The sequence below is a fragment of the Spea bombifrons genome, chromosome 3 (genome assembly GCF_027358695.1).
Source record: "Spea bombifrons isolate aSpeBom1 chromosome 3, aSpeBom1.2.pri, whole genome shotgun sequence".
NCBI classification, from domain to species: domain Eukaryota; kingdom Metazoa; phylum Chordata; class Amphibia; order Anura; family Pelobatidae; genus Spea; species Spea bombifrons.
In genome coordinates, this window is record NC_071089.1 from 30,551,380 (window position 1) to 30,577,581 (window position 26,202).

At 40.2% G+C, this 26,202-nt stretch overlaps 2 protein-coding genes across 3 annotated transcripts in view; one reads left to right on the top strand and one right to left on the bottom strand.

The window, feature by feature from the left end:
• Window positions 1–20,196, bottom strand: part of TTC13 (tetratricopeptide repeat domain 13) — a 29,646-nt gene extending 9,450 nt beyond the window's left edge. For both annotated transcript variants that reach the window (XM_053459868.1, XM_053459867.1), the window contains exons 1-16: window positions 19,981–20,196; window positions 12,681–12,775; window positions 11,827–11,902; window positions 10,388–10,458; window positions 9,827–9,892; window positions 9,065–9,157; window positions 8,746–8,862; window positions 8,263–8,373; window positions 7,270–7,352; window positions 6,873–7,014; window positions 5,798–5,972; window positions 4,537–4,693; window positions 2,162–2,292; window positions 1,430–1,562; window positions 1,151–1,243; window positions 714–797 (exon numbers count right to left, since the gene is read on the bottom strand). In XM_053459868.1, the coding sequence (XP_053315843.1) occupies window positions 714–797; window positions 1,151–1,243; window positions 1,430–1,562; window positions 2,162–2,292; window positions 4,537–4,693; window positions 5,798–5,972; window positions 6,873–7,014; window positions 7,270–7,352; window positions 8,263–8,373; window positions 8,746–8,862; window positions 9,065–9,157; window positions 9,827–9,892; window positions 10,388–10,458; window positions 11,827–11,902; window positions 12,681–12,775; window positions 19,981–20,173 (1,820 nt within the window). In that variant the 5' untranslated portion in view covers window positions 20,174–20,196. The remainder of the gene's footprint in view (window positions 1–713; window positions 798–1,150; window positions 1,244–1,429; window positions 1,563–2,161; window positions 2,293–4,536; window positions 4,694–5,797; window positions 5,973–6,872; window positions 7,015–7,269; window positions 7,353–8,262; window positions 8,374–8,745; window positions 8,863–9,064; window positions 9,158–9,826; window positions 9,893–10,387; window positions 10,459–11,826; window positions 11,903–12,680; window positions 12,776–19,980) is intronic.
• Window positions 20,197–20,352: 156 nt separating this feature from the next.
• ARV1 (ARV1 homolog, fatty acid homeostasis modulator) lies at window positions 20,353–25,986 on the top strand. The gene is made up of 6 exons (XM_053459744.1): window positions 20,353–20,419; window positions 20,974–21,118; window positions 22,435–22,554; window positions 23,640–23,793; window positions 24,926–25,147; window positions 25,773–25,986. The coding sequence occupies exons 2-6, from the start codon at window positions 21,014–21,016 to the stop codon at window positions 25,874–25,876; spliced, it is 705 nt and encodes a 234-aa protein (XP_053315719.1). The 5' UTR covers window positions 20,353–20,419; window positions 20,974–21,013; the 3' UTR covers window positions 25,877–25,986.
• The last annotated feature ends 216 nt before the right edge of the window (window positions 25,987–26,202 follow it).

Consider the following 26,202-nt stretch of genomic DNA (forward strand, 5'->3'; position numbering starts at 1 on the left):
ACGCTACATTGGTTCCCAACACTCTCAGCATCCTAATCAAGCAAACTGAACAATCAACAATAGCTACAGATCACCTTGACTCGATCAACTCATCTCTTTCCAAGCAGTCCTCTCCTACAGCTTTATTTGCCCCTCAACAGCCGACTAGATTGTAAGCTTGCAAGAGCACGACCTCATTTTATTGACTCTGTTATAACAGCGCCATGGAATCTGCTGCCGCTATATTAATTATTCTAATGGTTTCCACCTTATGTGTGACACAGATTAATACATCCATGAGAGTATCAAGTTGCTTTATAAACAAGCAAGCTACTGATGGCTGTCTACACTCCCAAGGAGGTGCCATCTTGATATGTTTGTTATACGTGCCCTCCTGCCACGCCACTTGAATGAATACAATAGTTTCATGGTAGGTTTGTGGAAATGCGCATCTAGGAAGAGCATCTGCAAACCAAAATTATAACCTGACATTTAATAGACCAAAGCTAAATGCTTATCTAAAAGTTTATTCTGTTACTTTTTTTTTTTTTTTTTTTTTTAGTAGCTACGTTATGCTTTGGTATGATGTTTGCAAATCTTTTATAAAACCCATATGTATGCTGCCATTCATACATTTGCAGGGTTTATAACACATTTTTCAGCAACAATTCTGGCCAAAAGCACCCACTATTAACATAGGACAATGATTCAATAACACATTCATAGACAAATACCTGTGATATACAAGGATCCGGTCCTTTATAAAGCTTAAAATCTTCTCAAAGTATTCCAGGTATCTCATGTTAATGACCTGGCCCCTGAAAAAGAAGTTATAAAAGTTAAAAGGGACATTCCAGCGATCATATGGACTTTAATACATGCGATAGCTGAGAAGTCCCTTTATGGTGGTGACCTCCTTGCAGAGAGCACCATGAATTTTCATTTGAGTAGTATTTTCACCTTATTAAACTACTGTGATGTGCAATATTGTATACACCCCAGTGAAGCTTTTAACCGTGAGTTGTTATTATAGAATAGGAGCCCTGGAGTCTGTTGATGCTATATAGATAAAAGATAAAAACCGCGAAGGCACCATGCCTCATTTACAAAGGTGCTGATTGTAACATTTACGCAACCATGGATGCATTAACAAGGCTCTGTGAAGGGTTACCTGATTAAGTTGATGTGGTTGTTGAATCCCCTGATAAGACTTTGAGTGGGCATCTGATCCAACCACAACACGGGCTGATCTGGATCAGCAATCCTGTCAAAACAGATCCACTATCATCAAATGTTCAAACAGTCTATGATAGGAACACCTTTATTCAAAATGAAACCGTTAAAAGAATCTGTTAACATCTCATTGCTGTTTCCATCTTATTTAACAACTAGAAAGAGAACATAATTTAAAAACATCAGAAGAAGCCGCAATGTCTGCATTCAGCCGTACCTTCTCCATTTAACGGCAATGTCGAACACATCGCGCCACTGCATCAGTCTGGTTTTCCCATTAACTCGCACTTTTGAATTGGTCCAGGTCTTAAACACAGACTGCATGACCTCCAGGGCTGCCAAACCCATCGCTGGAAATGAGAGACACGCAAGAGTCTTAGGATACACAGCGCTAATGATACATAAAGGCACCGGAATGTGGACTAACCTGTAAATGCACAATTAAACATAGGCTTAGGTGGCAGATCCATATAGTCCGACAATTTTTCCAGCTGGAAAAACTCAAGACTTAATGTATCCTTGGCTTTGTCTTAATAGTCTTGCCTTTATCCTATCTCATTCTGTACATTTTATACTGTTAGCCAGAGTTGATAAAAAACTCTTGGTTAAGGATGTAAAGGTTATTAAAAGGAAAGAACCATTTAACAGTGTGAAGACACAGATGTCCCACATTTAACACGTTAACCAAAACAAAGTATTTAACCAATTGTACCTGCTCGGAATGGTTCGCTAAAACTCAATGGCATATGTTTTGAGAGGTATACGTAACTGTTAATTTTGCGGTGAGATGAATAATTCCGCGTCCCATCATCATTATGAAGGGCCAGTCCCAGTCAACTTCTCCTGCTAGGAGAACTGAAAGGGACTCGTATAATGCATAGTAAATATGGAGAGATTTATTGAATGTTAGTTAACCTATTCAGCTCACTGGTGCAAATCAACATATTACCTCTATGAATCCTCTTGTTTGGTAGGAATCCTGAGGTTTCATATTGCATCAGAGACCCAAGACGGTCCGCTACGCACACCAGTTCCTGTACCCCTGGCTTGTAGCTTTCAAAATTCTGAGGCAGTACATCCCTAAAGGGAAAAATAAATAATAATATATTATAAGAACAGTAAGATTACAAAATGGGTAAAGCACTGTACAGGCCCGGACTGGCCATCGGGCACACCGGGCATTTGCCGGGGCCAGGGCCGGATTGACTTAGGGGCTAATGGAGCTGCAGCTCCGGGCCCCTACCTTAAAATAGGCCCAGTCAGTCCGGTCCTGATTGGGCCTATTTTAAGGTAGGGGCCCGGAGCTGCAGCTCCATTAGCCCCTAAGTCAATCCGCGTGTCTGCTTCCCCTGTGCAGAAGTCTGCGAGCGGCGTGTACACCATCAGTTCAGGTAAGGGGGTGAGGGAGGCTGTATGGAGTATGTGAGATTGAATGAAAGAGTGAATTAACGAGTATCAGTGAAGGAGTGAGTGAATGAATGTTTGTGAATGAGTATATGTAAATGAGTATCTGAATGAGGGAATTGATGAGTATCTGAATGAGGGAATTAATGAGTACCAATGTATGCATGAATATCTGAATGAGTGAATGATTATCTGTGAATTAGTGAATAAATATTTGTGAACGAGTGAATGAATATGTGTGTGTGATAGCATGGATGTGTAAGGGGGGCAAAGATGCAACAGACAGGCTGTTTTGGTGGCAAAGATGCCACAGGCAGGCTGTCTTGGTGGCAAAGATGCCACAGGCAGGCTGTCTTGGTGGCAAAGATGCCACAGGCAGACTGTTATGGGGGCAAAGATGCCACAGGCAGGCTGAGTGAAACAGTCTGTGGAAACCCTCCGGATGCGGGTGTCAGTGTGGCAAGCCTGTCCTGGTGTTTGTGATTGGGTGTCTGTGTGGCAGAGCCTGTCCTGGTGTGTGTGTGTGGCAGAGCCTGTCCTGGTGTGTGTTTGTGTATGAGTGTCGGTGTGACAGAGCCTGTCCCGGTGTGTGTGTGTGTGTTTGGGTGTTGGTGTGACAGAGCCTGTCCTGGTGTGTGTGTGTGTGTGTGTCGGTGTGCCTGTCCAGAGCCTGTCCTGGTGTGTGTGTTTGGGTGTCGGTGTGCCTGTCCAGAGCCTGTCCTGGTGTGTGTGTGTGTGTGTGTGTTTGGGTGTCGGTGTGCCTGTCCAGAGCCTGTCCTGGTGTGTGTGTGTGTGTGTGTGTGTGTGTGTGTCTGGGTGTCAGTGTGGCAGAGCATGTCCTGATGTGTGTGTCTGGGTGTCAGTGTGGCAGAGCCTGTCCTAGTGTTTGTGATTGGGTGTCAGTGTGGCAGAGCCTGTCCTGTTGTGTGTGTGTTTGGGTGTCAGTGTGGCAGAACCTGTCCTGGAGTGTGTACGAACACAGAAAAGAACCCCAGCACTCCAATCAGCTTCCAATCCTTAGGTTACTTTATTCAAAGAAAGCAAAACAAAAAAGCAACGTTTCAGCCAAACAGGGCCTTTGTCAAGCTCAAAAGGCCCTGTTTGGCCGAAATGTTCCTATTTTTGTTATGCTTTCTGTTTTTGTTTTGCCCTTTTTCCTGCTAGCTCCCTGGGAGTTGGGTGCTGAATCATTTCTTCTTTTTTTAACTGGCCTGGTGTGTGTGTGTGTTTGGATGTCGGTGTGGCAGAACCTGTCCTGGTGTGTGTTTGGGTATTGGTGTGGCAGAGCCTGTCCTGGTGCGTGTGTCTGGGTGGAAAACCCTGTCCTGGTGTGTGTGTTTGGTTATCTGTTTCCTTAATTTACAGTAGGAACTATTTCATTTTTACTTCTCCAGAGATAAAACGCCCTCCTGAATTTGTAGTGACCTCAGGGAACAAAACATTCAAGGCCCTGAAATCATTTAGCGGAAAAGATAAGGTATTGTGGTATTTACTCTATAATATTTATTTCAAGGATTAGTCGCACTAAATTGTGGCTTCAGGCTTCCCATGTTGAATGACCAAGTATTATGTATATGTATGTACATATATGTTTTTTCATAAAAATGGGCTGCTCAGTCTGAAATGCCCGGGCCTATATTTTGTCCCAGTCCGGGCCTGGCACTGTAGCACTTTATGGTAATATTTAATAATTACGATCGGATTATCCATGTATATATGTAATTTGTAAGGTAACAATATGTTGTAATGGATATAGGTGCACGCCATAGTGAGTAACTGATGTGATAACACCTTATTCTTCTAAGTGTACAATATTATAAGAACATATATAGATTTTTTCTATCTTGCTTTTTATCATCATATGGTCTACTCTTATTTTTTTTAACTAGATAAATGCATGTAAAATATTATATAACTTACTTTATGTGAGGCTGTAGTCCTGGCTGCTCCTCATAATCATCTATTAAGAAAGGCAGATTTTTGGCCCAGTGGTCCTTAAAGTTTCCAGGCAGGTCAGCATCAATATTATATTCTGTAACTGGGGTGTCAAGGTGCGCATGCAGATACCGTGAATATTCTGTGTGCCACAGAGAGGCGAAAATCAAACAGAGAAAAGTGAAAACTCATAAAACCCATTATTCGTGCATCCAATATACTGCTTATTTATGAAGAAACATTTCAAGATTCATTGTAAAGGTTACACTTCAGAAAACAAGACCTATATTATCAGCTAATTAGGAGTTTGATCCTACAAGCGTAATAGTTTCCTTATCTGGGCACAAGAAGAATTAAGTCATAATCCACCCTTTGGGTTTATCCATTATTTGGGGAGTTGCAGTGGGTTCGGTCCCTTTATTATCTAGAGAGAAGTAATTGATATGAAATAGCGAGCCAGTGAGTCAGTGAGGCTGGCCATCCATAATATATCATTGAATCTGTGAAACTTCTGAAGCCTCCCAGTTGAACTCTGCATTAACCCAGAAACATAGACCTTGACAGCAGATACAAACCTTTAGGGACATCTAGACTGCCTGATTTTGCTGCGGTACAGACTTAATCTTTGATTAGCCCTTAGGCTTGTCTTAGATCCAGGACAGCTTTATGCCTCTTCCATGCATGTTTAAACCCCCTTTTTCTGTACATGGACCAGCTCCGCCCTTCTTGCTTGAGAAGACTACTAGGGTTGGCCAGTCGTAACGCACGTTGAAACTTCTACAGCATACTCTGCCACACTCTATAACAGGGCGTCCATGTAATAATCCATGTAATAATCTTTGGCATATTTCCAAACTTGGTATTCAGTGCCCCAGCAGGAGCACAAACGTAAAATAATAAAATCAAGCATCCATTTATTCCTTTTCTTTGTAGTGCTGCGGTTAATCGAGGATTGTATTACAGATTTCACGTTGGTTCAGTACATAGTATTACTCTTTATAAACTTTGTCTGTCTCAAAAAAAACATGCATTGGGCATTTATCGATAGATATTTGAAAGCCCACATAGATTATGACCAGGGTATAAGCCAGTAGAGATATTAGGATGTGTACATTTTATATCTTCACCAAGTAACATCCTTTTCCTCAGATGGGTTCCTCGCCAATGAGTTTGATTGCAGTAGTGACCATGTATCAGACACACGCATGTAGTTTTTTTTTTTTTTTTTTTTTTTTTTTTTACTCACCTCTCAAGTATTTCACTTTTAAATACTCTGGGCTTGCCTTCTGACCAGGGAGAGGGTCATTTAACATGACTTTAGTCTGAGCTTTTATTCCTTCGTAAAAATGGCCCATGGAGACGTGACTAAGGCCTTTCATATACTGGCACACTTCATTGTACGGCTCCAGCTGGAGACATCTCTGGGGATGAAATAAACGAACAAAAGGCATGGAGTGTTAATTACACAAAATACCATGTTAGACAAACAAGATCCAGCAATTAATGGGGTTACTTCAAAATAAAAATGGAGAAGTTCGAAGTTTCATGGTTAGTCGCTATTAAAAGCATGAGAGGTGTCCTCATTAAGTTGGGAGTTTGCAACAGGATGAACTCTGATTCTCTGACTCCACCAAGCTTTATGATCCCCCTCCACCCTGTTACATTCAACATATATATATATATACACATATATACATATATATACACACATATATATATATTTATATATACATATATATACACACATATATATATATATATATATATATATACATACACATATATACACACACATATATATATATATATATACACATATATATTTATATACACACACACACGGGTCTGGTCCTTTGTAATGCATTACATAAAACGTTCAAACCCTCCTGCAAACTCCTGGTTTTGGGAAAACAACCTCGAGTGACATTTAAGCAAGAAAGTAAACTTCTAATGCAAAAGGACAAACACAGACCTATGCCACACATAACCGTTTATGCACAATCATCTGCAGGATTTCTGGCACAAGTTTTGTGTTTATTGCGTAAACTGTAAGGTCACAGTTTGTCCCGTAACTAGATACAACAGTTAAGCAAAACATCCGAGTAGACCAATGATGGTTCTAGCAAGGGTTTTAACTGGCCCCGTCTATACTCTTGAATTGCATGCAGCCGATAGGAACTTAGAAAAAGTCGGCATCAATAGGATTTGGTGCATAGAGGAGAAAAAAGCAACATTATGAATGAAAACAATGTTAAATATCTGTATCTTTTATGCACATGACAGTGTGGCATGGATCGAACATAAAACACAAGAGAACAAACCTTAAAGTTGGTTAATGCCTCTTGCAGGCTTCCGTGGTGGTAAAGCATTATGCCTCTCAGCTGAAGAGTCTGCACGTGGTTCTGATTTAGCATTAGGGCTTTCTGGAAGTTCTCCATTGCTGCTTCAAAGTTCCCAAGCTCTCTAAGATCCAATGGTGAACATAAAGCAGCAAAAAAGCAAATAAAGTTATAAGACAAAATAAATATACACAAACATAGACCTGGTACAGTATGGAAACTTATTTCAGCATTTTTTGCACAGAAATCAGCACCGTCTGAAAATATTAAAATGTTTCCAAGGATCCAGGCGGTGTACACCCCGGAGCATGTGGGGTACTGAGCTATGAGCTTGTTTTTCTATATACAAATTATTAAAGGCAAGGTGTGAAATTATTACCTGTATGCCTGACCGAGGCTCTTATAGGCTTCAATGAAGTTAGATTTTTGTTTCAGTGCTTCCTTAAACGATTCAATGGCTTCCTATAGAGAAAACACAAAACGTACCAAAAGAATACATTACAAGATTGCATTCCCGTACTAACGAAAAAACCGGCAGGCATATAATATATATATATAGCGGAGCCTATGTAGATAGTAAATACACTATGTTTTCATGATAACCCAGTTTCTGCCTTTGCCTTTTGTGAATGAAACATGGCAATACAATTTGAAAATTACGGTTGAGAAACAAAAACTAGAACACATTTTTATTAGCAAAAGCTGCTGAAAGTTATAGGAAATAATGTAGTGTTAGGAAAAAGAATAAATTAAGACAGAATTACTGACATGTAAACCATCTGGGAGTTACCAAGCAGAGCCTTAGTAATTTCGGCATCTGTTGGCCAGGTTATTTTACAAATCTTTGATGGAACGTAACGGACTAATGAAAGCACTAGAACATACAAAAAGCGGTAGTTCACAATGTGTGCCACGACCCACAGAATGCACTGAATGAACCTTAACCGCACCAAAACATCCACAGATGGCTGGTGCCGTCTACGTAAGAAAGCTGTAAGAAGCAAGGACGTCCACAGACCGATATTCTTTCGGGAACGCAAGGCAAAAATGTTCTAGAATCTAGTATCTGCATCCTTCCTGCGTTTTATATTCTGTATCTTTAGCCACTAATATTAAACAATGCTAAAAAGCAGTACTGGATTTTGGAATACTACAGAGCCTCCGACTCCTAGGACTACCACTGGTATTGCATTCTGTACGGGTTGGCATCCCTTGACATAGGGTGCATGGAAAACATCAATACAACCGAAAACTGGAAAGCTGAAATCTTGTCCGTCCCCTTGCAAATATAGGTAATTAAATTCCAAAATGTTTTTTGGAAATATATTTAAACCTAATAAAAACAAAATAGGAAAAAGTGTCCATGTTTTACCTTCAGCAGACCTCTGTGGAAGAACGTCAAACCTTTGTATAAAACGGCAATTGGCTGGTTTTGGTTTAACTCAAGTGAACGTTGGAAGTCTTCGTGTGCTGCCACGTAGTCCTGTCACGACAAGGCGGGTCCATTCAATTGAGATACAGTACAGCAGCCGAGTAAACACTCACGTAAGAAAAATAAAAAAATGCGGAGCGGGCAATTGCCACAAAAGCACTGCTGTTAAAATTTGAGGTACAACAAAACGTGAACACCTGTTTAGGCCTTTGGGGGCAACAGGAGCATGGTGCAGCTCGTCTAAACGTGGGAGCTTGTCACACCATGAAAGTTCAGTGTGTGCAGGACCTTAGTGGAGATTACGCATAGGGCCTGTTAACCTAGTTTGATTTTGTTATGGTGTCACAGTTATAGCCCGGCTAGATTATGATGGGATGAAGAGCAAACACCTTGATTCTCTGGGATAAGTCTAAATTGACTCACCTCTGATATAAAGTGGAGAGTACCTCTGTGCCTGTAAAGCCTGGCTGATGGTTGTAATCGAATAGCTCTGGTGAGATCGCTTAATGCTTCACTGATCCGACCCAAGGGAGACAATATCTAGACAGAAGAAAAATCCTGGTGTAGCTCATTAATTTTCCTCAACTTCACCTCAAGAGAAGATTAAAACCTTTATAATGTTTTTTTTGGTAGCATGTTGTATCTACTTTCACTTATATGAAGAAGGTCTGAAAATTAGAAGATCCATCAAGACTTCTTGGTCCATGCTGCTTAACAGATATGCACATATGCAGATACTCACTTCGGCCCTTTGTTCAAATACTTCTGGGTGATCAGGTTCCAAGCTAATTACTCGGCTGAGCTCAAACAAGGCAAGCTCCGCGTTCTTTATGTCCTTAGAAGAAAACAGCAACGAGGTATGAAACACAAGACAAGGAAAATAGCAAAATAAACAACATTTTACCGATCCACATTGGCCATTAAAATACCTTTTTTTTTTTTTTTTTTTTTTTTTAACAGAAAAAAATATCCCTAACATAGAAATGCTTTAAGGTCAGGTGACATCACAAAAAAAGAAGCTGTATTTGTACCAATTATTCTCATATGTGGATTTTCTGGTCAGTGATCCGCTTTCTAAATATCAACCCAAATCAGTTTCTTCCATATTTTTCTGCGATTCATACTACCTGCTCTCTATAAAATGCAGAGGTTTAAGCCGCAATAAAAGGCACAATAGATAAATACTTGATAAACCTAATTTGGACATTAAAATGTGCCATTTACAATAAAAAAATATTAGGCATTACGAACCCATTTAAGGCAGCAGATTTATTAACAAACTGGCACAGTTAATTGTGCACTCCCTTGGCAGTCTGGCTGGCACTGTCTGCTTACAATTTTAATGGTTCCCACAATGAATGATTGCTCATAACCCTGATCACTTAAGGATCTGTTTGCAATAAAATAGATTTTGGGTGAATTTGGTCTCCTATCACAATATAAACATGCCCACTTACACAATACGGAGTAGTGTTTCAAATCACAGCTATGTTCCGATACTTACATGGAGTCCTTTCTTTCCATAAGCTATTCCACGGCCATAAATAGCACTTACAAGATCACCATCCTCCTGCACAAGAAAATGCAAACTATAAATTAATTTTAAAAAAAGTGATTTATAGAAAACATATTATTTTGGATGCTGCAAAAAAGTAGCCAAAATGTCTCAGGGCCCAGTAAAAAACAAGAAATATAGGACCCCACTTTGCCCTATTCCATCCCATGTTCCTTCTGCCACCCTATGCATGAATCAGGGCCACTGGGCCTTAAAGTTTGCAATAGGGCCACTGGACTCCGAGGTCCAGAAAAGGGCCACCTTGTCCCCTAGTCTACCAAATCCCACAAAGGCCCAGGCACGAAGAGCAGCCCACAGGTGCCAATGTAGTTACTCATGACACACCAAGGAGGCCATGCCCTCATGCTTGATGGACCCCATACAGAGGTACTGGTTATACACCTGATTTGGTTATAATTACTGCAACTGAACTGGATGAAATTAGAAGTTTAAATGAAATCTAGTCAACCCGTCTTATGGCGATATAAACACACAAGGTTTCCTCAGTACCTGAAGCAGGGATGTAAAATGTTTGATTGCTTCATCGTGGAGGCCATTGCCTATTAACACGTACCCAATAGCTTGAGTAAGAAAAAGAAACACATAGGAAACGCATTAGCAAAGTCCAAAATAAATCCATAGGTGTATACTATAAAACAAGGTGGCAGGAAAACCATCAATTAGAAACTCGTGCGCCAACAGGTGTAGAAGGAGGACTGCTGTGCAGTGACCGAATTGGGTAATGCTCACTTAATCACATCGACGAAGCCGGTCCTTCCCAATATGATAACCTGCAATTACTCCAGAGAACTTTCCAAAAGTAAACTAAACTAATCATCAGTAGGAATGTTGCTATATTTGACATAATTTGGTTAAACATGACTGCTTTATGGATTATTCTTGCAGTTGCTTTTCCAGCTGAACTGCTTCTATTTCATAACATCATCTGCGTCCCAATATGCAAATTTTGCCAGCGCAGCAGATTTTTCCATATATGGACGCATGATGTCAAAGAAGGTAGATCTCCAGCCGTGAAAGAACAGTCCATATACTATTTTGTGAATGGTTGCAGGAGTGCAGGCTTTCGGCGACATAACAGTAGGTTATCACTCATTTCAAATTCTAAATAAGATCAGAAATGTAAGTTAGGATTGTGTATACATTTAAAACAAAACCAGAGATAGTTTATAGAGTTTTGAAATCTTATTACAAACTTTCAAAAGTTTCCCCAGAAACATGATCTGGAAATGTTTATGTTCTAGAGACAAAACCGGTACAAAAACGGAATTTTCCTTTACCAAAGAAAATTCGAGTGAAGAGTTTGACTGTAAGCCAGGAACTATTTTAAGCATAGTGGCATTCTCTAGTACCAGACATATTGAGAGCTTTAGTAAATCAGCAAAATAGTTAATCCACCATTGCTGAGAGAAGCTTAATATTCTGTATAATTTAATTATACACAGTTCTAGATCATTTAGATGACCACGTGGCAATAAGGTTTATTAACCAAGGTCCCGATCTTGTGGCTACATCAGCAGGTATGCATCAGTTGGCTCCATCAAACCATGCATTAATACAAATCATTGAGTATGTTCTTTACACACAATATATTTATTTATTGAGCCGTCTCTTGCCACTAGAGTTTCGTCTTTGGAATTTTGGCAACACAGATCTTCAGCTTGCAAGTCCATAAATATAAAACTATTATAAACTGAAGTAACTTTGATTGGCATGGTCATGTCTGCAGTAGCCTTCAGAATATCATGGATGATGCACATGAAAAACCGAGCTGAGGGTGCGTACCGAAACGTCTTAACCACTTTCTGCCACAGGACCGACTTACCACCCTCATAATTCATTTCACAATCCTTTCCGGATTCTACCTGAGCAACGGTATGCTTAGTGTTTGGTGGAGCGGCCAAGCGTCTCCGCAGGATGGTTAGACTCACCCAGCTCCTCATTTGTGTCATCATCCTCTGTGATAAAGGGAAGCCTCCTCTGTTCAGCCAGAGTCTTTGCTTGGCTCTGAAATAAAGAACAGGAAAGTACAGCTATAACTTCCGGAGTAGTAGTGATAATCTCTAACAAAAACTAAAATGTCGGTTGGAAACTTCCTGCTTTTGTGTCACATGACAATTAAGTTCTCCCCACAAAACAGAAAGGAGACAACATTTTATATGGAAAGGCCCGGACAATCAACAGTAGTATGAATGTACATACACTCCTCGTTGTGAAATCAAACACAAGGTCATGCTAGATACCTGTCCAAACAGCTTGTACATTAGAGATGCAGCAACAGAATAGAATATTCTAAACATTATAAAAAGTTAGCACTAGTTGAAACATAAAATCAGGCCAAGAATTGTTATTTTCGACTTTCAAAAAGTTGATATTTTGCAGAAAATGTTAATACTTTCAACATTAATTCCTTCTAAATCTTAGGGCTGAAAGTGCAACAGATATATCCACATCAAAATACCATCATAGATAAACATAAATAAATAGAAAAAGAAAAAAAAAGGTACCGGTGCGATATTATTTATCATAATTATATTAGATGATTAAAAACCGTTTTTACACTAAAATTAAGTAAAAAAACGAAACGTAGGACTAGAACTACTGTTCTAAAGAACTGGTGTGGATTGCTTAATCCACTGTGACCAGTTCCCTTTATCACTAGTGCTGAAACAGCAAAGCGAAAAGATCCGACAGCAACGTGTGCGAAAAGACATTTACACACGCAAACGGTGCCCCTGCAACAAGCGACAATACAGACATTGCACTGAAAAGCGAAAAATCATACCAAAATCTTTTCTGTATTCAGCGATATGATAGATTCACAGGCTGGAGATCCTCTCGGCTCACAGTCTAGCTCACGGAAGGTAAAAAATGCAGAATCTGTAAATTCAGTACACAATTTAATATTTAATAATCATTTTAAAATGAATAAGTCACCCCCCCTTAATGATTGTTTATTGTCATATCTATATTAGATGATGACATCATAGACTAAATCATGTTTTCTTAAAACATTTTATAATTTACATCAGATATATATATATAGATATAGATATATATATATATATATATCTCTATCTATCTACCTATCTATATATATACACACACACACACACATATATATATATACACATACACACATATATACACATTACATTACAATATTTCTGGAGCACGCCCCCCAGCTCATGAAGTTTGTTGATCCTTGATTCAGACCGCGACATACACAAACTTTGCAGAAGTGAAACAAAGGAAGTACACCATGCTTGAACAGTAAAACTATATATAGTAATCAATAGTGATTAGTTTGTACAGTAACCGAGGCTCGCGTACCCAGACATGCGTACAGAGGTCTATTTGCATACCCCCGCAAGGCCGGGCTCTTTGTTCCAGTTTCAAAATGACAAACCTGACAAAAGAGGAGACTGTCTGGTAATAGAGGCAGCAACGGGGGGGGGGGGGGGTTGGCAATTACCGACTTCCCCATGAGGGCAGAGGAGGCGTGTGTGTGGGAAGAGGTCGGAAGAACCAGATTTAGGGCACAATCAATTTGATCAGTTGAGCTAAACTCGGAGCAAGTACAAGTTTGTAGTAGGTCGGGAAGCCCAATGTGACGCTCGACAGTCTGAGACAGGCACATTTATTTATTTCATGCACCCCTACTGTATTTTCATTCCCTTAAGAGGCAAGAAGACTAATGTATGCATCAATCTGTTACGGATTCGTGTACAGGGAGGTCAAGAACACCTTGTATGCAAAAAACAACAGGAGACTCAGATCGAATTTTTAACCAAAGTAGACGTCTACATGTCTAGTGCAGCTGGAACACGCTAATGCTCTTTTTGTATCACATATGGGGATGCCATTTAATCACGTGTGTCACCACATAACAGAAGAAAGCAGGATGTAGGTTAGAGGCTTTTTGAAAGCTTTAAAGCTTAATAGCTCTGTACCTTGGTAGTAATACTCAGAAACAGATAAAAAACAGGGTAGAGAACTGTAGTGTGTTTGGTGCGGAAAGAAAAAGAGCCAATTTATTGCTAACTAAAGGAAAACAGATTGCAAGCCTTTGAGACGACCTAGGTGTCTTCTTATAAATATGTAACAGTCCACCAGACCATGAAAAGGTGTTTCGCAGAGTAACATTATTTAGGATTAACTAGACACAGATGTAAAATAGCACACTGGAGAAAATCATTAGATTACTAGAGGTATACAGTAACTTTTAGTGACCCCCGTCTGTCCTGCTGCAGCCGATTACTATATAAGGAGCTGGATTACAACAGGAGAACTTCTGAAAGAATTTAAGATGTGCAATAGGGAAGACAAGATGGTTACCAGGGAATTTGACAGGGCTCTACCCCTATTGATGATGATGACGATGATGATAAATATGCACACATTGATTGTTTGATGCACACATGCATAGGGTGAACGTAAAATAAAATCACAATAACAAAAATGAAATAAAGATAATAATAATGAAACTCAACTGTAAAAGCACTCCTACTTACCTTGTCCTACTAGAATGGAAACACTGAAGACCATGGGTCTCCAACCATTGGTGATTACTGAACAATTGTGAGAGTTACAAAACCTATTATAGAAAAGTGTCATTTTTCATATAGGTTTCTGATATTTTTTATTTGAGCAATGCTAGAATCGATATAAATATTCCCCTCCTGTGGAATTCCCTTCCCCGTTCCGTCAGACTTTCTGCCTCGTACGCGACTTTCAAAACCTCTCTGAAAACCCACTTGTTCAGGGAAGCCTCCAACATTCCTTTACAGTGCTGCCAACCATCATCATAATCAAAGCCATCGGAACAAACAGTTTCAACACATCATCACAACCAGATCAACTCATCCCCATCCAAGCAGTCTTCTCCAATTGTCTCACTTCCCCCTCAACCACCGACTAGATTGTAAGCTCGCAAGAGCAGGGCCCTCTTCTCCTTTGCACCAGTTTGTTATTGTATGCGTTTATAAATTGTTCTAATGAATGTAACAGCGCTGCGGAATCGGCCGGCGCTTTATAAATAAATGTAATGTAATATATACTCGGGAAGCAAGACTGTTGCTCAACAATTCACCCGTTGCTCGCAGGCTACCTGTTGGAGACTACTACCCAAGACATGGTCTCTAGTAGAAGGCATGCATTGTCCTGTCTATATCCCTGGGTGCATACAAAAGGTTACAATAACAGTAAGACCTGGACATTTGGTGAATAACTTTTTGGTGAGTCATTTGATTGTTTTTTATCACTGGCAGTATGATAAGGAGTCAGGGTGTTTGTCTAGTAGACAGGGCAAAGATAACATAACTAGAATGTATACATCTGCCTGAAAACGCATGCAAAAACTAAAACATTAGTGGGATCATTACTATATGTACCAAATGTCCCTTCCCGTACAAAATTCCAAGCAAAACCCTGACCACTAGCCATGCTACAAAAAAAAAAAAAAAATCCTCTTTTTCACCATTTGGAGAATGTAGTTATTTTTGTAATTTTTTTTTTTAACTATTGTCACATAGAAGTCCAAGCAAGTACCTCTTGCCAGCTCCTAGATAGCGTACATCTGCACCATAGATCCATTTTAAACCCATACATTATTGAATCTAGAAAACTTAAAATATCTTCTGGACAAGTGCAAACAATAATGGGAAATCGCGAGAAAAGCTGAAGTCACACAAGTAATTAACACACCTTAACATTATCCGACCTTGTACATAGATAAGATAGCAGATCAGGAGCATTTTTTAAATTTATTGGGGTCAATATCCACTGATTTTTATTTATTTTTAAGGACAATTTTTTTTATTTTTTAAAAACTGACTAGACCACTGATATATAAAAATATATATATATATATATATATATATATATATATAAAAAATGTATGTGTCAACTGTTGCTATATGACTGTACAGGCCACCGAAAAGCAAACCGTAATAGTGTATTTGCTCGATTATAAGATGACCCCCCAAAATCTGAATATTAATTTAGGAGAAGGAACCTGAATATAAGACGACCCTATAGGAATTTTGTTACTAGTAAATATTAATTCATGTAAACTATTTTTTTCATATTTAATAAAAGCTATGATTGAGAATTTTTTTTTTATTTCCTTTTATTTGCCAACCTGCCCCCCAGGCTTGCCGCTCTACCACCAGAAATGCCTTATACCCCCTCTATATGCCACTCTGCCTCCCTGATATGCCTTATACCCTTCTATATGCCACTCTGCCCCATGATATGCCTTTTAACCCCCTATATGCCACTCTGCCTCCAGAAATGCCTTATACCACTATATGCCAGGGGCATATCATGGGACATAGTGGCATATAGGGGGTTAAAAGGCATTTCTGGAGGCATTATAGGGGGTTAAAAGGCATTTCTGAAGGCAGAACAGCATAAAGGGGGTTAAAAGGCATATCATGGGGCACTCCTTATGCCCCCCATACAACAACCCCCTGACTTACCAGTGCATCTGGTGGGGGCAGCGAGTGGAAGACGGCGTTAGTTTCACCGACAGTTCTATGATTGAGCACCGGAAGGGCATATGATGCCGGTGCTGCATCATAGAAGCTAAGGTGGAAGTACAAGCAGTAGCGGGGGTTGTCTGCGTTCATCGAGCAGACGTTCACCGGCTGGCAGAGAAGAGAATTCCCAGCAGCGCTGGGGGGAATTCTCCTCTCTGGCAGCCGGGGAAGGTATGCGCGTAGACAACCTTCGCTGCTGCCGGCACTTTCGCCGGTGCTTGGTGATAGACACCCGGTAAGTGACGGCAGAAGCGGAGGTTATCAGACAGGAGGATCTAGGTTCCCTGCAGCGCTGTGGGGGATCTGGATCTTAGTCTCATAGTCAGACCTAATTTGACATTTGCAAACCGCCAGAGAATGACGTGTGAATGAAGTGAGTAAACATACCAAATCACGTGAGTACTATTATTCTTTATAGTTTTATTTCTGGCAGTCTGCCACACAGGAGTGTCCTCAAGGTGAAGATAGAGGGAAATGCAGCGAGGTATACTGGTTAGAATGGAGATTTGTCTTAATAAAGAAAGTGATTAATAATGCGAAACTTTGCGCAGAAGTCCAATATTAGTTGTGTGTGTCACGCACTTTAAACGGTAAGGCTAAAAATAACATCGACACAGCCTACTGGATGGAGAGATACTTGAATACTAGCAAACTTACTCGGAGAAGAAAAAAAAATATCACATGTATATCAAAAAATGTTTCACTTTTAATATTAAAAATATTAAAATATTTTAAAGAGACACTCCTGCCACCATATATACTTTAATGGTCTTATGGGACCCTCCCCCCCGAAAAGCATGCATCGAAAGCGATCCAAATGATTTGGGAGAGATTTCCTGCCACTGCAGCCAATCAGTGGCAAGACGAGAAGCTTGTTCCCTTGCATCTTCTTGTACTTCTGTCCTCGTCCACTCCCCCATGTCTTCATTCTTCGTCCATGTCTCCATGAACCAGGCGCACTACTGCAAAACGTGAACACCCTCTCTACAATTAGGGGAGAAAGAGAAGTGGTTCTGCACCTCTCTTTCTCCACAAATCTGTCTGCACTATTGTAATCTATCGGAGGTCTTCTGCGCTGGGAGGCCCTCAGAAGACCTCCGATAGACTAGAATAGTGCAGACAGATTTGTGGAGCACAAAAACACGGACGAAGAAAGAAGACACAGCGAGTAGGTTTTATTTTGCTGTAAAGGTGTCCCTCAGAATACTTATCTGATGTGTCCTCTAGATATTGTGAAAACATGCACAACCTACAGAGGTTACTTTAGCAAATATTCATATTGTAATCAGCCGATCTGATCCTACAAACTCTCAATCAATCTAGCCATTAAAGTAGCTGGAGCGCACCTTAAAAGGAACCTGAAATTACCTATGGGTCCCTAGGCACCCTTGTTATAAACCCTCCCTACCGTTACTGAGCTAAAGCACAAATGACAGAGGAGAAATCCAACAAACATACCATGACCACAAAAATATCACTTGTTCCAGTTGAGAAAAAAAAAAAAAAAAAAAAAGAAAAGAGGAAGACACTTTCTCAAAGCCGACCGATCTAACAGGAAGAGGTCCCATACTGCCTTTGAGCACTGATTGTGTTTGGGGTATGGATTTAGGTGACATTTGCCCATCTAGCTTCATCCTGGTAAATTGATTACTAGTTAATCAAGGATGTAAATTCAATTCAAAATTGTAAGCAGCGGCAATAAACATTTTTGACCTACGGCAATTGTCCGACCTTGACCCAACAAGGAAACGTTGTTACCATCCCCAAGAGAAAAATGCCAATTGTTTAATATGAGCAAATGCCATATCCAGGCTGGTTCATACAGCAGAATTATGAAGAAATATGTGAAGCAGCTGTGTAGTCAGTGAAAGCACATTCCAATAGTAAGTTGCGTAAGTGTCGTATCTGAAATTGGGTACAAAAACAACAACAAGCGATCTAGAGATTGTACGATTGCGGGCGGGCCACTTAACAGAATGGATTGGCTTGTCTTAGTCTGGCAATTCTAGTATTTTCATAACCTTTTTAAAGTACTGTATGTATATATATATATATATATATATATATATATAAAAGATCATATTATTGTTAATACATATTATTATTATTATTATAATATAGACTACCAGATTTTCATGTTCAACTATTTCTACAAACATTGTTGGGGAATACAAATTGTGTAAATGCACAAAATGCTTATGCGCGGTTAAGGGGATTGCAGACAGTTTATCAGAGTCCATAAGTGAGCAATAAACGTGTTTCTGCAAAGTGACAAGATGTGTACACAGAACGTAGAATTTGAGGCCAGATAAGAACACATCTAGTCTGCCTGTTATTCCTGATGTAAAGACTGAGATCATAATCAGTCTTTGGTCTCATCTTACATCCATGATAGCTTTATGCGAATGAATGAATATATTACATGAACATTACAGCAGCAATCGTTTTCTTTTCCACAGCTATGTACGCCCACTAGCAGAAACCTTAGGAGGCTAGGGATGCAAAAATACCCTTCATATAGTTATACAGAGTTTTGGACTGTAAACTATACACTTTCCATCTAAAGGCGCTATTTTTAGTTTTGCTACTATTTCAATAATTTTACCTAAAATGCATATAATGCGGTACTTTCAAGAAGTACACATAAGTGATTAATTGGCACAGCAAGCATACACGTGTGAAAATTATACACATAAGCTATATGGACAAACGTATTGGGACGCCTGACCATTACACCAACAAGACCTTCCCCAAAATGTCCCCTTAAAGTTGGTAGCATAGCATTGTCCATGCTGAAGGAGACATACCAAGACATTCTGGACAATGCTGTGCTACCACCTTTGTGGGGAGAGTTTGGTGAGGGCCGTTATTTATTCCTGCATGACTGTAACCCACACACAAAGCAAGGTCCATAAAAACATGGTTGGATGAGGTCAGGTTGGAAGAACTTGACCTTAACCCCATCGAACACCTTTGGGATGAATTGGAACGGAGATTGCGGGTCAGGCCTTCTCGTCCAACAGCAGTGCCTGACCTCACAAATACTCTACTGGATGAATGGGCAAAATGTCCCACAGAAACACTCCAAAAACTTGTGGAAACCCTTCCCTGAAGAGCGGGAGCTGTTATAGCTGCAAGGGGGACCAACTACATATTCTATGTATTTCAAATGCAGAGTCATAAAAGTCCCTGTTGGAGTAATGGTCAGGTGTCCCAATACTTTTCCCCACATACTTTCTATATAATATACACACGCACAGATACAATTTTACGGAGAACCCCCAACCACTTCTGTGCTTAAATCATAATCAAGTAAATACTTCAATTGTTTTGGGCATAATGAAAGAACTTAGCAGCACTCTTTTCCAAAGCTCTGTGTTTAGCCTATCGCTGGGTAACCTGATCTGCCGTATATTTACTGCACAGAAAGCCATCATGTATGCAAGTTTGCAGTATGAGCTGGAGCGATGCATACAGACACATATATTGAATCAGACCTGTGCAGCGGAGTAGTACGATCGCCTCCCACAGAGGTTAACTCACCGCAGTCCTCCATGTCCCAGGCAGAGTCAGACTCGGGGTCCCTGTGAATGCACCCTCCTGCTGCGGGCCCCGTGTGTATCCCTATCTCTGGGCTCATAATCGGGGGGTACAAAGTACCCCCTGCTCCTCCTCCCCTGGTGCCTTGCACCAGCAGCAGCACCAAGGCGCACAACCCAGCCAGCACAGGTGCCATGGCTGGCCCTCACTGCGCGTACTAGTGTCTGTGTACACTACACCGTACCGCCTTGCTGTCGCACCCTCTCATTCCTATACGGGATTTGTAGTCCCTGCCTGGGTTAGATACGTTCAGAAGAGCGCAGTTAGAACTACAACTCCCATGAGCACCCGCGGCCCATTCACTAGACCAGGAAGTGGTGGGATTGTTGTGTGCTGTCAAAGTAGGAGAGGTTGGTGCTCCGGTGTCAGGTTGGCAATTGAGGTGGGTGTGCCGGTTTTCGACCCTAGCAGTGCTGCTCATTGTATTAAAACCTTAATCAAACCAGATCTCGATTTGTTTGCAGTAATAAACATGTGCACATGCAGTTAAGGGTGTCGAAGTGGTAATTACATACAATTCCTTGTGCAGTGAGGCATGTAGTCATAGGAGGATACAATACATACAATGATGCCTCAGTGTGTCCCAGGATCACCTTTGGGGGACTGTTATTCCACAGGGTGTGTCTGATTGGTGGATAAGTACAACAGCCTCCCAGCAGAAGTGGTAGAAATTAACACAGTAAGGGAATTGGCTATCCTGAATCTAACACGAGACCAAGGACTGGTTAAGGCTTGCGTCTTTACATCAGGAATAATAAGCAGATGACATGGGCCGAATGGTTCTTATCTGCCTTTAAATTCTATGTTTTATAGTAAACAATTTACGCCAATATATTTTCCCACTAATATTTACATACCGTGCAATGATTATAATTATAGTCTTATTTTTTTATTATTTAAAAGAAGAATAATATATATTTTTTTTATATGTTGCAGAGTTGTGGCTTCTTCACCTGCTCCGTGCCGAGCTGGAAAGATGGAGATAGAAAAGAGTTCCGTTTACAGATGCATTGAGTGCAGCGAGGAGTCCAAAGAGCTCTATAAAGATTACAAACATGGAGTGTTGAAGATCACAATCTGTGTGAGTACATAATAGTTGTATGTGAACCATCGTGGCACGTGTTTGTGTTTCTGGCCAGATCTGCCTCTAGTATTAGCCGCAATGGGGTTTCATGCCTGATGTATCCTTTTATTTATATATCAAATCAATATTTGCTGGGACCACCATTTTGCCTTCAAAACAGCGTAAGGAACTCAGTCGGTTCCAAACGTCTTGGAGAAGTCACCACAGTCCTTTTTGCAGCCTTAGTTGCTTCTCTCTCTTCATGATATTGAGACCAGGGCTCTGTGGGGCCCATACCATCATTTCCAGGACTGTATGTTTGGGGGTCGTTGTTATGCTGCAGAATAAATTTGGGGCCACTCAGATGACTCCCTGATGGTATTGGATGTTGGATAAGTATCTGCCTGTACTTTGCAGCATTGAGGAGACCATAAGTTCTGACCAAGTCCCCAACTCCATTTGCAGAAATGCAGACCAAAACCTGCAAAGAAACTCCACCATTCTTCACTGTTACCTGTAAACACTCATTCTTGCACCGCTCTCCAGCTCTCATTAGCAACTGTTTGATAGTTGCCTACAAAATCCCTGACCTTGTGTAAGTGTACCTGGAAGAATTGATGCTGTTTGGAAGGTGAAAGGTGGTCACATCAAATATTGATTAGATTAGACATTGACTCACTTTTTATTTCGTGAAATTATTTTCCCAGATATACCATATTGGCCCGAATATAGGCCGCATTCCCCTCCCCACTTTAGATCTTTAAATTGGGGTGTGGCCTATATTTGGGGTGTCGCCCGAAGCCCGGGACATGCAGTTCCAGGCGCGTGTTTTTTTTTCTTTTTCATTTATCCTTGCTGCGGGGAAGCTGCAGGGTTAGGATCCAGGTCCCCCGCACACTGCAGGGGGATCCTCCTCTCCGGCAGTGGTAGACATCTGCGCGATGCACATAGACAACCTCTGCCGCCGGCAGGTGACATTACCTATGCTACAAAATAATTACATTTTGTAATGCTTCGTGGCTAACAGCCATTGTTGCCCACTGGGTTGGCTATTTACAGGGCATAGTAATGTCTACGTTGATTGAATTTATGTTGATTGATGTTAGGTAATATAACCTGTCTGAGTACCTTACTTGTGTGGCAATATCAGCACTTGATGTTAACATGTCAGATAAATGAAGAAAAAAAATAAAAAATCTAAATATGCTCCCATTTATGAATTGTTTTGGTAAATCGTTATTGGTAGTGTACAATATATCATTAATTGTATTTTAATACTATGTTGCAATAAATATTTAACTTCCTTATGTGTTTTAACCTTCTCTGTCTTTTAGAAAGCTTGCCAGAAACCAGTAGACAAATACATTGAGTATGACCCAGTCATCATATTGATTAATGCAATGCTCTGCAAAGCCCAGGCATACCGACATGTCCTCTTCAACACAAAAATTAACGTAAGTCGTTTGGTTCCCCTCATGTTTCAAATTTGATTTCCCCTCTCTTTTTAATAAGTTGAACATGATTTGGATAGTGTATAAACGATATAACGCAGAATGCTGGGGTCTCTTCTACATTTTCGTGCCCACTTGAATAGTGGCCCACAGGAACAGTGGCCTACATTGCCCGCCATTTATATAACATACCATACTGGCTCAAATGTAACCCCCAGATTTCCTCAAATATTATACCAGGGTTGTGTTCTTTCTTATCAAAAACAGACTGTAAATTAGATCCTTCTTATCTATTATCACATATGACCTATATGCGGGTCAATACAAGATAACATGCTCCAGAGTAGAACCAGTTTGCATACATATATTTGCTCTGGGTTGATGAGTTGGGCAGTGGTGGGGCAAAAGCTCAGCCGCACCCTGAGCCAAGTCAGACTCGCCTGTCTCACGAGGAAAGTCTTTGTGGTCAACCAAAGGAACCAGAGGAATTTGAGTTGACCATTTCTTCCATACATCACAAGGCGGGCCAAATGCTGGGTATGAGCACATGCTAGCTTGCTCACTTTGTGCTACTTATACAAACCTACACCTGAGTGAAATATTGTTATTCCGCATTACATAAATGGGATTATATACATTTATGACAATAACTTCATTCTGAGGTGACACATTAGGTGGGGTAATTGACTTGCTCAAGGCCATGACACTGTTGTACACATAGGGGATTTGGTCAGAGGGTATTTGGGTTAGTGTGTACTTGCAAGCATATGCTTATATCATTGCGTAGGAATCTGCTGGACATTGGATTTACAATACATTCATGATTATATTATTTGTGTAAATGGTTTACACTTTTGAGCAGTTTTCCGAGGTAAGGCATCAGTGATTATTCTTCTTGACATTTTATTCAGGCCCAGTTGCCATCTAATGCATCATCAACTTGGAATGTAGGCTTTATTTGTAACCCAACAAATTAATATTCTATCAGCTTATAAAAATAATTCAAGACTCCCATTTGAAAAAGATACCATTTAAAGACATAAGCAAAGACATAAACAAAGTAACACCATTTGTAATTCTTTTACAAGATTCATGGGAAGCTCTGCATATTTTGCTTACTCTGCGAGGCTTACATCAGGTGGCTGCAATTGCCGGGCTCCAGCAGTAACACTGACCCTGGAGATCTAATTCGATATGCTAAAGAGTGGGATTTCTACAGGCTGTTTGGGATAGCTGCTCTTGGTAAGTAGTGTCAGTATGCAGTGGTTGGAACTACAGCAACCGTGGTCTGCATACTTTGCCATCCTCAAAATGGTTGTGTGCGTGACATCCCTTTGTGGGTAACATAGATGCGTGTATACACTTCTGACGTTGGGAGCAGGATACCAATTAAACTTCATGGCCAAGTATACTTTTGTTGATGTAACTGGAATTTAAGCACTGGTCAGCCCTTTCCATCCATGCAGCCCATGTACTTTTGCTTTAACTAAGAACCATTTTAGTTCAAGAGGCCAAATGCCGCCCAGCTGTGGATTAATTTTACTGCATTCCCGTGTCTGAAGGTCATACTCACACACTCCTTTTACCGGATGAGAGTAAGCAACATAGGATTTTTAGGTGGGGATCTAGTAAATCAAAAGTTATGGTGGGTAAAGGTGATGGAAACCCCTTCCACTTAAAATGAAAGGGGTAGTAGAAGCATTATTAAACACTCATCTACAGACACCAGACAAGCCAGAAGGCATGTTTTTTCCCTCAGAAATCTCATGATGCTGCCACAACCACAAGGGATTCTGGGTAGGTGCATGCAAATAACGTCAACAATGATCACCCTTTGCCTCGATATCCACTTTATACATGGATCCCTTGAAAGTAATTGCCCGCTGTACAAGACAGCCTTTAGACAAAACTCGGGAAGAGGTGCAATAGCCAGATCACCACTCATGGACAGCTGTTTCGTCCTTCATGGGACTCGTCCGCATGAGGTTGTGATACTGGCTTAATACTATACTCAGCTTATGCCTCTGTGCATGAGGAGCCTCTAAATAGTTTGCAAAGTATTAGATACATGCCCCTTAATGTTATGAAATAGACTTCAAATGCAGAGCTAGTTATGATCTAAAGGCTTGCTAATTTGAATAGAATGACAGTAAAGATGATATCAAATAGGTTGAACACTACAGAATTTCCAATTTCCTATTCCTTCCCCTCTTTTCCTTCAGAATTAGAAATTTGCTACGCCTTTCTCCAATAAAAATCTGAATGTCTGTGCTGCCCATTCTAGAATATCCATTGGTGGCTTGTGCTTACTTTAAGAATGTTTTGTTAGGTGTTTTTATATATACTGTGTAATTTTTTTTGATTCTTTCCACAGAACAATCTGCATTCATTGCTGGCATCTTCATTTATTGTTCTGTTATGCCTGGTACCCTGAAATCCCATTCGGATTATATTTTGCTTCTGAAGGCACTCTTGCTGTCCAGTTATGGGAAGCTCCTTTTGATTCCCGCCATTATTTGGGAACATGATTATACCCCGCTGTGTTTCCGACTCATTACTCTTTTCGTACTAACATCAAACACCCAAGCAATCCGAGGTAAGTGTTTAAATAATTCTTCTGTTTATTGGCTTTGTATACATTAGAAAAGGAAATATTATAAGTTGCCTTTAGATATGTAATATGTGTCTGGGAGAATGTAGATTTTTTTTGCCAATGGTGGCCAATAAACATCTTAATTTCATGTCAGGATGAAAAGAATATATCTTATTCTGAAGCTTAATGGGCGTCAACGTCATAGCTTAGAAGCCCAACAACTGTCCACTTCATAGGTTATTCAGAAGCACAATGAGTATACACTTCATAGGTTATTCATAAGTTCTTTGGGTGTCTACTTCATAGAGGTTTATTCCTCAAAAGAGTTGTTTCAGCTCCATTACTTCACTATACATCGTAAAGAGCCAATCCTAGTGAGCTCCTGCTACAGGAAGAATCTTGGCTAGCCCTGTATAATGTATGCTTAAACACTGTTGTACAACGGAGGCCCACAAATAGTTGGTCACACCACAGAATAAAACACACTTTATCAAGGGACAGTCTTCATACATTTTGTTTGTACATCCAGGTTTACAACTGAAATTGCCTTGCTTTGCATAGCTAAACACACTGCAATTGTCAAATCATTGGCTTTAATGACTTTTTTTTAATTTATTTCCTACGGCAGTGACCTTGGGCATAAGTCGAATGCAGTCTTTGATTGCCATATTCTTCGGACTATTCTTCGGACTACTTTTAGAAACTGCGCTGAGTTACATCCAAGGAACCTAAAAAATCACGTATTTGTTTTTGTTAATCCATAGCCTGGTAAAATTTGTAATTATATAAGGTATTATTTACTGTATTTTCCACAATGTATATTGGAACAGAAATGTATTATAAAGATAATATTTACATTCACTTCTTATGTCAATTTATTGTTATTCTCAAAATCAATATAAAGTTGTTCTGCAAAATTCTACAAAAAACACTAGTAATTATAAGATGCAGAGTCAAATGGTAGGCAGGCAGAAAAGGTAGACAGGACAAATATACAACACGTAGTATATAACATAACAAGATGACTTATAGACACAACAGGTGAGGAGGGCCCTGCT